Source organism: Cervus elaphus, chromosome 11, assembly GCF_910594005.1.
Source record: "Cervus elaphus chromosome 11, mCerEla1.1, whole genome shotgun sequence".
NCBI classification, from domain to species: domain Eukaryota; kingdom Metazoa; phylum Chordata; class Mammalia; order Artiodactyla; family Cervidae; genus Cervus; species Cervus elaphus.
In genome coordinates, this window is record NC_057825.1 from 37127143 (window position 1) to 37141502 (window position 14360).

The following is a 14360-nucleotide window of genomic DNA, read 5'->3' on the forward strand; positions in this document are numbered from 1 at the left end:
TGCCCCCAACAGTAGGAAATTCAGAATTATCCTAGACTCTGCCTTACCCATAGTACTACTTACCAAGATCTGTCAGTTCTAGGCCATTAAAAACAAAATCTCCTAAATATGATCTTTTCTCTATCCCAATTACTCTGACTCCTGAGTTTTTTAACAGTTTCTTAATCAGTCTCTTGGCCTCCAGCCTCTTGTTTCTCCAGCCCGTCCCCTGCACCGCTACCCACATTCGCAGTCCCACCTGGCCCATGAGCCTACTCTGTTTCCTCATCTGTGGAGAGGAGTATGTGGAAGCCATCTGCCCTGGCAGCAGGGAGTGTTTTGTCACTGGTGCAAATATAAAGCAGATCGTCTTTGAGTTGGTTTTATTATTGTGTTTAAATTCCTTGCAGACAATGCACCCCTTTTTGCCTACACCTGCCTGGCCAGCTGTTCTCATCCGCTTCTCCTTGGTGTGAAACTGGAGACGTGATCTGCCCTATAGAGCTGCTGTATGCTATGCTTAGTCATTCAGTCATGTCAGCTCCTTTGTCCATGGGGATTCTCCAGGCAAGAGTACTGGAGTGGGTTGCCATGCCCTCCTCCAGGGGATCTTCCCAACCCAGGGATCGAACCCAGGCCTCCCGCATTGCAGGCGGATTCTTTACCGTCTGAGCCACCCAGGAAACTAGAAGGTTAAATGAAACAATACTTGCTGCGAACTTAGCCCAGGCCCCTGCACATGGTGAGCATTTGGTCCATGTTAACCATGATTAATAATAACGTTATTATTGATTCCTTATCACCTCTGTGATTCCTGTTTCTGTAAAACCTTTTCTGCCTGGCCTCAGTCACTCCCTCCCATCCTCCTGAAGTCCATACTCTTGGCAGCAAACTATTGACTCTGCCTTCACCCCACCAAGTTCTTCCATGTTCCCCTACCTTTGCAAGTGCACTTTACTCAGCCTGAAATGTCCCCCTTCTTCTCCATGGGTTCATCATTTAAGATCCAGCTCACAGTCAGGCTTTCTATGACACCTTCCTCAAATTATCCAGACAAAAAGGATGCCTCCTCCTGCTATGCACCCAGGCCTTCTGTTCCTATCTTCTCTTTAAACCCAGCCTGGCTGGAGTTCCTGGAAGAGAGAGACCCTAGTGCTTATTTTGGTGATCAAATTTGTAACCACAGTCACCAAAATTGTGCCGTAACACTGGCTTAATACTTATGGACGTTTTGCTTATTTTGTTTGATTTTATTGAAAGGAATGAACAAATGAATAAAGGAGAATAGTTTGACTTCACCTAGACCTAGCAAAAAGTTTGGGTAGTGATAGTATTGGTCATTTGGGGTAAGCTAATATTGGACTCTTCTTTCCATGCGCCAAGAAAAATATTACCTAACAATAGAGAACCTGTCATCCTAAGAAACTGAACTCAGTAACTGAAGGAAAGCAGAGAGTGTGAAGCAGGTCAACTCTGTCTTCGCAGCTGTCCCTGAGAGGGCGCTGTTCCCAAATCAAACCTCCAGAGGCCGGGAATGAAATACCAGAGCGTTCCCACTGAGCATGCATCCCTCCCTTCCCATGCAGCGAGAGGTCGTGGGTCCCCAGTGGGGCCACTGCCCGCAAACATGGCGGCGCCCTTCTCAGCTTCTCTCCGCCGGGGCCGCAGGGCCGCGCCAGCTTTGCCAGTACTCGGGGACTTCCTCCGCGAGCCGGCTTCCTGCACGGCTGGCATTTAAACCCGCGCCTGGAGCTGCAGGCTGCGGCTGCAGATGCTGAGCTGTCCGCGGGCTGGGCAGCGCCGCCGCCTCCTCTGAGCCTCCGGGGCGGGCGGGAGCAGATTCTGAAGCATCCTTTTACTGCACCGGAGCCAAAGTGGGAGAGAGCTGGGGGAGACCGGGGGACCCAGTATCTGACATTTTAATTGCAGGTTTGACTTTTTCCCCAAGATCGCAGCTCTCCCGCCCAACCCAGATATTTTTCCTCTCTCCGGCCTTGATTGCTGAATGAAGCCGGGGCTGGGCTTGGTCCCAGGAGCAGGGGAAGAGCGCGTTCGCGGCCCCACGCCGTCGCCCCGGGGACCCCCGAGCCCTGCGTCCTGGCCATGGTGCGGCTGAGCCCGGCGCTCCGGTGAGGCGGCGGCGCGGTTGGGAGCACCGCGGGCCGGCCCAGCGGGACACCTTCCCCGAGAACCCGGGATCGCCGACTCCACGCCCTCCTGCTGGGACTGTGCACCGGGGGCGAGCAGGCGACCGGTGGCCGCGATGTTCAGCTGGCTGCGCTCCGACGACCGCCGGAGGAAGGACCCCGAGGTCTTCCAGACCGTGAGCGATGGGCTCAAGAAACTCTACAGGACCAAGCTGCTGCCCCTGGAAGAGCACTATCGCTTCCACGAGTTTCACTCTCCCGCCCTGGAGGATGCCGATTTCGACAACAAGCCCATGGTGCTGCTGGTGGGCCAGTACTCCACCGGGAAGACCACCTTCATCAGGTAAGCCAGCCAGGGTCCCCCAGCAGCCCACCCAGTTGCCCAGCGTTAGACCCTCTGCTCACTCCCGATGCCCCGCCTGCCTGGGGAAAAGAGATAAGTCTTCCCTTGAAATCTCTGAAGAAATCCTTGTATGGGGGTTGTCCAAAGCTTACCCTATAATTTCATTGGATGGTCCCTTGCTCCATCCTACCTAGCACCTCTCCACTGCACTCTGCCCATGAAGTGTGAAGTTCAGAGCCATCCCTATGCTACCCATTTTATGGATGGTGAAACTGAAACCCAGGAGGCACAAGTGAGAGGTATCCTGGTCACAAGAATACGTTAGGCTGGTGGGGGTGTCTGACACCCTTTCCTTGTAGGGACATGCACTCGATGGTCAGGACCACTTTCCTTGCCTTCTGAAAGCTTCAGTCACTCACATGGGGGCTTTACAGTGGCAGCTGAGGGGGTGGGCCAGGGAGCCCGCTTGTCCTTCTTTCATCAGTTTCCTTTTCCAATCAGAGCTCCTTACAAATATCTCTTGGAGACTGGAGACAAGCAGTATCTAGAGGCAGAATGCTATTTTGTTTCCTGTTGATCTTCATGGCTCAGTAATCATATTAAAGTCTTTTGGAGGTGGACAGAATATTGGCCACTGTCTCATCCAACTCCTTGACTTGGCAGGCAAGATAACTGAGGCGTAGAGAGGTTAAATGAATTGTCCAAAGCCATATAACAGGATGGGAGGTTGACCTGGGATGCGGTCCTAGATGCATGGGAGGAGATGGTTGGCTCAATGCCTGTAACTTTGAGGGTGAGTCATCCATCCCCTTGAATTACAGAATCCTCGGGCTGTGGGGATCCTCAGGAAGTCAGCTGTCCACCTGGCCTTCAAAAGAAATCCACTTATTGTCCACCAGAACGATAAGGACCTTTCATATCTTTAGAAGACAGGCTTCTCTCCAGCCCTCAGGCCACATAGCCTTCAAGGCCAGGCCATCTTCCTTGGCCTCATTCACACATTCACAGGCCTGAAAGCTGTTGAGGGTGCTCTGTGTTGAGTGGCCCTCTGTGTTGAGAGTCAGGCTCATAGAAAGTGGTGATGGGTTCAGCTCCCCCCTGCCCCCGCAGAGTCAATGGTGCTCATCTCCTATGGAAGGTTTCAAAGCGGGGATGCTCTTGTTTCCATTCATTGACCTGCAACATGCAAAGCACCGTGCTTTGTTTGGTGGAGAGCAGAAAATTTCACAGTCTAGTTCCTGATTTTCTAGATTCAAATTTTCCCTAGTGCTAAGCTTTTGACACAAGCCTTCTGGGAGCAGGACACACACCATATTAACATGGCATGTCTAAACGGGACATCAGCTGAGTTTTTCCTTGTGGGGTGGACAGCCTTGGACTCACTCAGCTTGAGAGGCTGAGTGATTTCTGAAGTTAGGTACCCAGGGGGATTGTTGGCTTTTGGAGGTCTTATATTGTTAGAACTGCAAGGACCCTTGCAAAGAATCTAATTCATTGCTTCTTAACTTTTCAAAAGGTCTATGGACCCAATCTTTACAAAAATGCACCTACATCCCAAATTTACATATAATTTTGGGAGTCCAAGCCTTGGACGTTAGGGCAAGAACCCCCGATCTAATGCATCTCCCTTTTTTTGTTAAACGCCTGTTGCTGCCAAAGACACTTCAGAGCCTCCTGGTTCTCTGCAAGGTCTCCTTTGTAACATGCATCTTCCACCTGGCCCCATGGGAGGCACAGGCCGTTTACAGATGGCTCCTGCCCATCGCGTGGCCTTCCCCAACCCTCTGGACACACCTTGGTTATAATTCTTAGTAGGTTGTTTAGAACTTCTCCTTCCTGCGGCACCAGCAATTACTGCCTAGCTCCCTGGGGCCTTGCGCGGGGGTCTCTGCTACAGGAGCTCCCAGTAGACATTTGCAGAATGGGAGGGGAGGTGGGGAGAAGCCAACAACCCCGAGGGCGGGATCCCGGAACAGCAGACGCGTTTAAGTGCCTCTTGTCTGAGATACTCTCCTGGCTTTGCCTGAGTCATGCTGGCTGTTAACTGGGTCTAAGAAAGTGGCAAAGCCGAATTGCTATAGATTACTGCTTATCTGAGGGAGACAGGAAGGCTGAGAGAGGCAGAGCCCTCCTGTTTCTTATCCTCTGAGTACAAGCATTCTCCCTCCCCACTCATGTCAGTAACCGAATTTAGCTCGTGCATCAAAAGCTGTCTCCCTTTGAGAGAGAGGATCCCAGCAGGGGAGGAGGGGTTGGCAGGACAGGGAAGGCCTCCAAAACCAAATTACATATTTTCCTTTCTTCTCATTAAATCCACTGAACAGTAATTATTTTAAAAAATTGGAAAATGCAGACAAGAGTAAATTTGAGGAAGATGAAAAAATGCCCCATCATCATCCTACAACTCAGGGGAAACCATCTTAAATATTTTATATATAGTTCAGTTCAGTTCAGTCACTCAGTTGTGTCCAACTCTTTGCGACCCCATGGACTGCAGCACGCCTGGCTTCCCTGTCCATCACCAACTCCCAGAGCTTACTCAAACTCATGTCCATTGCCCTGCCAGTGCAGGAGACATAAGAGACTTGGGTTCGATCCCTGGGTGGGAAGATCCCCTGGAGGAGGACCTAGCAACCCACTCCAGTATTCTTGCCTGGGATATCCCCATGGACAGAGGAGCCTGGTGGGCTACAGTCCATGGGGTCGCAGAGTCAGATACAATTGAAGGGACTTAGCAGCAGCAGCACAAATATATAATGTATGTATATCATATATGTATATGTGTCTATAATACATATTATGTCTTTCCAGTATTTTTAGCTATTTTATAACACAGTTGAGGTCATGCCATAATGTAATTTTGCATGTGGATTTATTTCACTTATAGCATGAACATTTCCCGAGTAAATTTTTAAATCTCTGTAAGCATTAGTTTTAAAGCTGCATGATATTTTACTGTATGTATATGCAGTTATTCATTTAACCAATCTACTTCTTTTGAATATTTGAAGTTGTTTCTAATTTTATTTTGTGCTATTATTGTAGGACCAATCTGACTATCTCTGTGCATAATACTTTTCCACGGATTAGGCTGTTTTCTCAGAGATTCCCAGAAGTGAAATCACTAGGTCAAAGGTTGTACAGAGTTTTAGTTTGTGTTGTTTTTTTTTTTAACTTTTTCTGACTTTTTAATCTTGATAGTAAGAGTCACATTTTTGAGTTGCTTTTCAAAAGAGTCAGTTGATACCACACCCCTTCCCCAAAACAGAGAAGATTCCACTTGGGGTGACTAGGAGCGCCTGGGTGCGGAATCCAGCCTGCCTTCACAGCTGCACCCTCTCCCATCCCCGCTTCTTGCCTTGGGTATGGCCATTCACATCTTGTATTCCAGCCTGAACCTGAGAGGGACCCTTCCCTTGGAAATAAAGACTTGCCTCTTCATCCCCTGGCCCTTGGCCTTCTGTCTCCTAGTGTCCATCTCCTTTCAGTTACATTTCCTTGCCTTGGGGTCTATTTCTTGTCTCAGGAAGAACATGCAGAAAAGGACATTCTTCTAATAACTAATTAATGTGCTATGATCTCTGCCTGAAATAACTTCACTGGCCTCAGGCCCAGCAACCCAGGGTAATAAAATAAACAATAAATTGGCCGGGTGGCTGCTTCCTCCAACACAGGCTGCCTCTTCCTAGTACAGTAGCTCTGTGTCCTTCTGGCCTGGCAGCCTCTCCTCCCACCTCTGCTGTTTTTCTCTCTTCATTCTTCCTCACTCTGGCCTGCAATCTCAAGTCCCTCCTCCTTTGCACCGTTTGGCCCCCTGGTCACAGAGATGAATGGCTGGCTGCCCCAGGGGCTATAAGACTCAGGATCCCAAGGCCTCAAACAGGGCCTCGCTGGCCTGTGGCCACGCTGTAGTAGAGGGCCTGGGGCTTTGGGTGTGGGGCTTGCGGCTGCTGGAGCTGAGTGGCCTGTGTGTCCATAGGGAGAGCTCAGCTGGTCTTGAGCATCTCCCAGCCCTTCTATAGCATGACTGAGCCTCTACAGTACCAACGGGCACATGGTGGGGAGGGGGCCGGGTGGCTACTCAGCTGGTCCTTTCAGCCTCCCCCTTTTTCAGGGGGCTCTTTGCATCCTCCTGTAAAGGTGACTCAGCATTTGCCTGTGGTTGTACCCTCTCTCATCACCTCTCTGGCGTCTCTGCTGCCCAGGCCTCATAGCAGCATCATCCCCAGAAAGGATGATTCTCTAATAAGCTGAAGGGCTAGTGAAGGGGCCCCTTTCCATTCCAGTAGACCCACTGTCTTTTGCCAGGCTATCCTGCTAGCCACAGCCCCAGCAGCTCCTCACTCCTGTCACCCATCTGAGGTCCATGGACATCCTTTTCCTGTCAGGGCTCTGATCTCCTAGTCCCTAAGTGGGACTAGGTCGACATCTGCCTACCTCTTACAAGGCCTGAGTGTTACTCAGAGGAGCAGAGGGCAGAGCATTGGTCTACCTCCTGATGTCTGGCTTAAGATCTGTCTTGAGAGTCAGGCACAAGCTGGAACCAAGATTGCCAGGAGAAATATCAATAACCTCAGATATGCAGATGACACCACCCCTATGGCAGAAAGTGAAGAGGAACTAAAGAGCCTCTTGATGGAAGTGATAGAGGAGAGTGAAAAAGTTGGCTTAAAACTCAACATTCAAAAAACAAAGATCATGGCATCCGGTCCCATCACTTCATGGCAAATAGATGGGGAAACAATGGAAATAGTGACAGGCTTTATTTTCTTGGGCTCCAAAATCACTGCAGGTGGTGACTGCAGGCATGAAATTAAAAGATGCTTGCTCCTTGGAAGAAAGCTACGACCAACCTAGACAGCATATTAAAAAGCAGAGACATCACTTTGCCAACAAAAATCCATCTAGTCAAAGCAATGGTTTTTCCAGTAGTCATGTATGGATGTGAGAGTTGGAATATAAAGAAAGCTGAGTGCCGAAGAATTGATGCTTTTGAACTGTGGTGTTGGAAAAGACTCTTGAGAATCCCTTGGACTGCATGGAGGTCAAACCAGTCAATCCTAAAGGAAATCAGTCCTGAATATTCATTGGAAGGACTGATGCTGAAGCTGAAGCTCCAATACTTTGGCCACCTGATGTGAAGAACTGACTCATTGGAAAAGACCCTGATACTGGGAAAGATTGAAGGCAGGAGGAGAAGGGGATGACAGAGGATGAGATGGTTGGATGTCATCACCAACTCGATGGACGTGAGTTCGAGTGAGCTCCGGGAGTTGTGAAGGACAGGGAAACCTGGTATGCTGCAGTCCATGGGGTCACAAAGAGTCAGACACGACTGCGTGACTGAATGGAACTGAACTGAGAGTTAGGTGTGGAGGCCATCAGGAGAAACAGGACTGGGAGAAGGACCTCTGGGGAAGGGCTCATCCCACTCCCACTGACAGGAGAATGCAGCCACAGGAAGAACATGGGAAGCTCAGCAGAACCCAAGCTCCACCTGTTCCAGCCAGGAGACCTTGTTAGGAAGGGTCTAAGCTTTCTGAACCTCAGTGTCCTTATCACTAACATGTGAATAATGGCAACCACCTCATAGAGTTATTTAGGCCAGCCTGTATCAGGGGCAGTTAGGCAAGCCAAGGCTAGTAGGAGGTCTGGCTGCTGGTCTGCCTACTAGTCTCCTTTGTGCTTGGGTCACTTTGTCCCCTTGTAGAGGTTGCTGTGCGCCAGGGACAATGGTGACTGCTCCATGAAGCAAAGAGCTGACTCAAACCTCAACTCGGCCATTGAGTCCCCCATCTCTTACTTCACTTTGTGTCTTTGGGGTGATTTACAGTCTCCCTGAAACCTTGTGAGGCCAACCAGACAAGTAGTATTGTCTTAACCCCATTTTAAAGCTGAAGTACAAAAGGTTTAGAGAGACCAAAGATACAGATATATAATGCAAATAGGGTTCCCTGGTGGCTCAGACAATAAAGAATCTGCCTGTAATGCAGGAGATCTAGGCTTGATCCCTGGGTCAGGAAGATCCCCTGGAGAAGGGAATGGCAACCCACTCCGATATTCTTGCCTGGAGAATTCCATAGACAGAGGAGACTGGTGGACCTCCATGGAGTCAAAAAGAGTTGGACACAACTGAGCAACTAACACTAACTAACCTAACACAAATACCTGTAACACAAGGCAGAAAGTGATGTGTGCCTTTAGTGTCAACCTCAAGATATGCAAATTAAGAGCTATGTGTATTTTCACGGAGGTGCGAGGACCCTGGGTTTGGAGTCCGTCCAGGTAGAAATGCACTGGGTACTTACAGACATGTGTTTTCTCTAATTATTATCTGTGCTGATGTGAGCCCATGTCTGGTGTAGCCGCTGCTTTTCCAAAACTCATGTGTGTCTTTGCAAAACCTTCACTCTGCCCCCCTGAGCTAGTAAGAAACCCAGGATTAGCCCCACTTTATAAAAACTGGGGAAACTGAGGCAGTGGGCTCTGGAGGGACTTGTCCAAGGTCACATCTGCAGTGAAGCAGCCATACATCAAGGCGCATTCCCTAACTGAGCTGAGGCATCGGGTCCAGCCCAGCCATGTCCTTGGGCAACATGGCTGGTGGTCCCCGTCCCTCTGTTCCCCACCCTTGGTGCTGTCCCAGCAGCAGGAGGGTTGGCCCCACTGTTGCAGAGGCAGGGACCCCAGAAGCAGACTAGGTGGATTCTTGGCTATGCCTCACCCTGAGTGCTCAGGTGCCAGTAAAACAAGCCGCATGCTTAGATTGCCAGCCAAGCAGGACACTGAAAAATGAGGGAGATGATGTTAGGAAACAGTTTGCTTAGGAAAAATAGTCCTCATGGGAAAAACCAGAATTGCATTTGCCTTCCTTATATCCATTTTATTTCTTTTACATTGGAAAACCTCTGCTCTTTGGGCCTCTAAATATTTATATTTGGCCCTGAATGGGGGCAGTCTCCATCTCCATTTGCTCACCTGCAAAACTGAAATAATTCAGCCATCCTACAGCACTTCTAGGACCAACTAAGTGGAATCATTCAGGGAAGGGGCACAGAAGAGCACCTGGCTCACAGTGGGTGCTCTGCCCGCCAGCCCCTCCTTGTTCTCCTGCTTCCCCGTCTCTGCTGCTCCCTCCCGGGCCTGAATTAACTTTTCTTTTTTTACCCTGCTGTGGGAATGTCTTTGCCTGGCAACAGAGGCGATCTGTATCTCTCCCCATAGAGAAAGCAGTCATGAGAGCCCTCAATAGGTTTTCCTTTCTGGACATAATGCTGGCTTTGTTAAGGGGGCCCTCGGGGCTGCAGGTCATACCCAAATGTCCCTGAGAATTTACCCAGCCCTGGGTTCTCTGCTTGGCTTGACTGCATCCCTGGATTTGCTTTGGGATTCACTGAACTCTGTGTTTCTCCAGACTCATGTGTGGTCAGCAAATCCAGGGTCATGTGGTTTTAGCCGAAGGGCTCTTGCTGGGCCACTTGAGGCTCTGGAAACATCCCAGGAAGTGGCCCTGGCAATGCTGGGGAGCATCACCCTTTGTTCCACCCCATGGAGCCCACCAGGCTCCTCTGTCCATGGGATTCTCTAGGCAAGTATACTGGAGTGGGTTGCCATTCCCTTCTCTAGGGGATCTTCCTGACCCAGAGATCAAACCTGGGTTCTACTGCATTGCAGATTGTTTACCGTCTGATCCTGCAACAAATAGTTTGATCTTTGGGATGGTGATCTAGGTACTAGGTACTGGTTTACGCACTTACGGCCTATAACTAATTTAACCCTCAGAACACCCAGTGAGATGGATTTACCTATGAGGCCCATTTGATGGTAAAGATTATAGTGCTCACATCAGAGGAAATGTGAGATGAAACGAGATAATCCATAGACAGTCTGGAACGCTGTCTGGCACAAGTGCTTAATAAATCAGAACAATGACCTCCCATTTTATAGAGGAAAGTGCCAAGGTTTGCAGAGGTCGAGAACCTTCTGAAGGTTAGAGAATCCAGGTCTGCTGGTCCCAGGCCCTGAGGCTCCCTGCCTCTCCCCTGAGGCTCTGAAGGAGAAGGTATGCTTGAGAAAGAGGAAACCCTGTCCACGGGCCACTGGGGTGATACATTCTCATCACAACCCAGCTTTCAGAATGGGCCTCTGATGGAAGGAAGTCCTGTCTTCACACCCAGATGTTGGAGGGAGATGAGGGGCTTCACCAACCTAAAACTGCCGGTGTAGGTGGGTGGCCCCCCGGGCAGCATCTCCTCCGTGGCAGCTCGCCTGCTAGCTCCTTGGGGAGCGAGCCCTGTGGCAACTGAACTGCCCTGGAAGCATGGAGTAAACAGCTGAGAACACAATGAGATGCCCATGAGCTGGAAGAAACCCCAGCCAGTTTCCCAGGCTGCCACCTGCTGGGCAGAGGGTGGGCACGGGGTGGGGCGGGGTGGCAAAGAGCATTTCCTTAGGGTAGAGACAGTTGAGGAGCAAAGGATTTGGTGTTAGACTGATAAGGGTTTGGGTTCCTGCTCCACTGTTAACTATTTAACATGGAGGAAGCACCATAACCCTTCAAAGCCTTGGGTTCCTCAATACAGTTGTCCCTCATTCCTTGGTGTCCATGGAGCGCTGGTTTCGGGACCCCACCTCCCTTGCAGATGCTGAAGCCCCTTCAAGTATAAAATGGCACAGTACAATAGACCCTCCGGATCCATGGGCTCCACATTCAATGACTCTGACCAACCACGGAATTCAACCCGGGTTCTCCATGGTTGGTTGTGTTCTCAGATGTGGAAGGCTCGGATACAGAGACCCCCAACTGCACCTACTAGGGCTGCCAGAAGGAGCTACATTCTTGAAGTGATGAGGGTGATGTCTGCCATGGACATGCTATTGTCAGTGGTGCTATCAGCAGAATGACAGTGTCCAGAGCAGGTTGTCAACCCTGGCTACAACTAGAATCAACTAGGGAGTTCCTGAAAGAGACCAGTGGTCAGGGCCCCATCCTGGACCAGTGGGTCAGAACCCCTGGGCCGGACCCAGCACTGTTAGCTGGAGCTCCACGGGCTCCACGTGCAGTGGCTGAGGCCCGCGGGCCCAGGAGTTCCCAGGCTCCCTTCCCGGCCAGCAGTCTCTGACTTGCCATCTCTTCTCCTAAGGGCTTCTTGACATTTCCCTCTGGGCGTGAACATGGCCCCTTAAGGTCTAGGGGGAGGGTCTTGGCACACGCTGAGGGCTCATTTTAGGGTCTCTGTTTGTTGGACAACCCACCCCTTAGCTTCTTGTCCGTCATGGCCCCTGGTACTCTCCTCTGGCCAGTACCAACCCAGGGCAGCACTGGGCTCCCCTGCCTGCAGTCCAGCCTTAAGCAATTTGGGCTCAAAGCTGTTCTGAGCTCCTGCCAGCGAGTCTGGTTTTCCTTCCAGCTTATTCTCTTCATTCTCTGGCTCACTGTGGGCTCCAGAGGGGGCTGTGGAGAGGGGAGTTAGCCTCAGTCTCTCAATGCTCAGACTTGCTTGTCCCACCCACCCCTCCGAGTCACGGAGGTGAAAAGAAAATGACCAAGGACAAATTTGATATTTTAAGTTCAACTGAAATCCCACTTCCTCCCAAAGGTCTTCAGATTCTGCATCCATGAAAATCTCTCCCTGCCATGAAATTTCCTTGATTGCCCCTCCACCGTGACTCACCCCAGCATCTGCCTTGCTGTGGGCGGGCGGTGTTGATCTGCCCACAGCATCCCTGCATTATGACTGTTCTCGCTTCCACCAGGTATCTCCTGGAACAGGATTTCCCGGGCATGAGGATTGGGCCGGAGCCAACCACCGACTCCTTCATTTCGGTGATGCGCGGCGAGGTGGAGGGCATCATCCCCGGGAACGCCCTGGTGGTGGATCCTAAGAAACCTTTCAGGAAACTGAACGCCTTTGGCAATGCCTTCTTGAACAGGTGGGTACAGAGGGAACGCACGCATCCTGGGTGCTCTCTTTTCTCCTTGGAGTCTGAAAGGGCAGGGCAAGGTCTTGGGAGACCCTGTATCTTTTCCAGACCTGGAATCTCTCTTGATTGTCCCTTTCTTAGTGGGAATGAAACCACCACTGATTAGGGATATGGAAGCAGCTAACACTGGCATGATTTCTCCTGATCAAGTTGGGGGAGGGATCCAACTAGTTAAATCCCATCTCTAATCCACACCTCCCTCCAGGAAAAGCAGAGAGGGCTGCCCTCTGTAGTTCCCAGCTTTTGCCTATCCTATGGAAGGGCTTTTCAGCCAGCTAGAAGGAGGCAGAGGATGGCTCCTCCTGTTTTGGACATTGTTTTTACTTGGTGGCCGGGACCCTGGACTTAAGGTAGAAGCCCTGGCTTTGATCACTGTCCCTACTACTAAACTCACTGTGTGACCTTGGACAAGTTCCCTCCCCTGAGACAAGTCAGCCTGTAAACACCAGGGTCACTGGGTCAATTTGAGTGGAAGAAGCTCTAGTGGCTGATCTGAAGCTGACCCGGGCCTGCCCATTACTCTGCTTACCTAGGGTGCAGGCTGATCCCCTGATCAGACAGATAATGTAGATCCACACCACAATTTTGCATGCATATCGCATTTAAAAAATTTTTAAGCTATTTTCTATGATTGAAGGCATTTAGAGTAAAGGTAAAGACTATGGGCTTTGGGTTAAGAACCAATCTAATAGCACCATGCGCTTAGATAACCTAACTGGTCTGTGTCTCACTTTTCCCATCTGTAAAATAGGATAAGAGTAAATGTCCTCCTCCAAGGCAAGAGGACTTTGTGAGAAAGTTGGCATTTGACACAGATATTCAATGATGAGTGAAGTCACATGCAAAGGGTTAAAAAAAGGACATTTCAGGCAGAGAAAACTGAAAAAAAAATGTGTATATATATGTGTGTGTGTGTATATATAAGCAGAGAGGATTCAAAGAATGTGGCTTAATGCAAGAACACTGTGACTTCTCTTCTGGAGCCGCCACAGCTGAGTGACAGATATATACAAGAACTGTTGGCTGGGGACCGGCCAGGCACATCCCCTGGGAGGAAAAACAAGGAGCAGGGCAGGGCAGGGAGTTGGGGAGGCCCTTCCATGTACCACCAGCTTCACTGCAGCCATGTACAGGATGGCTACACCCCAGGTGCCTGCTTCTCATCCTCGTACTGCCCAGGGGTCCTATTTCTCCCGTGACATCTCCCTTCCCCTTTTCTGGGGGTGTCCCAAGCCTTTTCCAGGCACCTCAGCCTCCTCTTGCAGTGGATGACCTTGCTTCCCATTCTAGAGAAGATGGAAGCCCGTATCCATGGGTTCCCTGCAGTTGTTTGGTTCCAATCTGTCCATAAGTGGAGCCTGTTTGCATCGGTCCTCCCCCTCCATGCAGCCCAGAGAACTGCAGCCTCTTTTACCCTCAGGTCTGCCGCTTTCCCACCCCCCAGCCAAGAACCCCCCACATCCAGCCATCTTCCCAGGGACAGCTCTGTCAGTTACTCCTCTTCCTGACAGCTCCACCTTTCCTTGGCTCCTTTACCACAGGTAACTATCTTCTTGAGAACCCTGCAGCAGGCCCTACTAGCTCTTACCCCCTCGCTTTCCTTCCACAGCCAAGTTTCTGGGCTTCACCTCCTCACTCCTCCCTGTCCCCCACCCTGTGGAACACAGCTGCCCATGTGAACATTGTCCATGACCTCTGTGTGATAAGCCATGAGCACTTTCGGTCTTCACCCCACCCCATCTCTCAACCACCATCCCCTCTCAGCTCCTTGGCCTCCTCCTGTCTCCCTGGCAGACCCTCTGCAGTCTCCTCTGCCCCCTTTTGCTCTGGCCCCTATGACCTGGTGTCCCCCTCAGCCCCCTGCCCATCTCACTCCATGCTCCTGGCCTGGGTGATGCTCAACCGGA

The 14360-nt window shown here is 50.6% G+C and overlaps 1 protein-coding gene across 1 annotated transcript in view; it reads left to right on the top strand.

The window, feature by feature from the left end:
* Window positions 1-1610: 1610 nt before the first annotated feature.
* The window catches only part of EHD3 (EH domain containing 3), a 28490-nt gene continuing 15740 nt past the window's right edge, over window positions 1611-14360 (top strand). Inside the window, exons 1-2 of the mRNA XM_043917512.1 lie at window positions 1611-2469; window positions 12226-12402. Of these exons, the coding sequence (XP_043773447.1) occupies window positions 2243-2469; window positions 12226-12402 (404 nt within the window). The 5' untranslated portion in view covers window positions 1611-2242. The remainder of the gene's footprint in view (window positions 2470-12225; window positions 12403-14360) is intronic.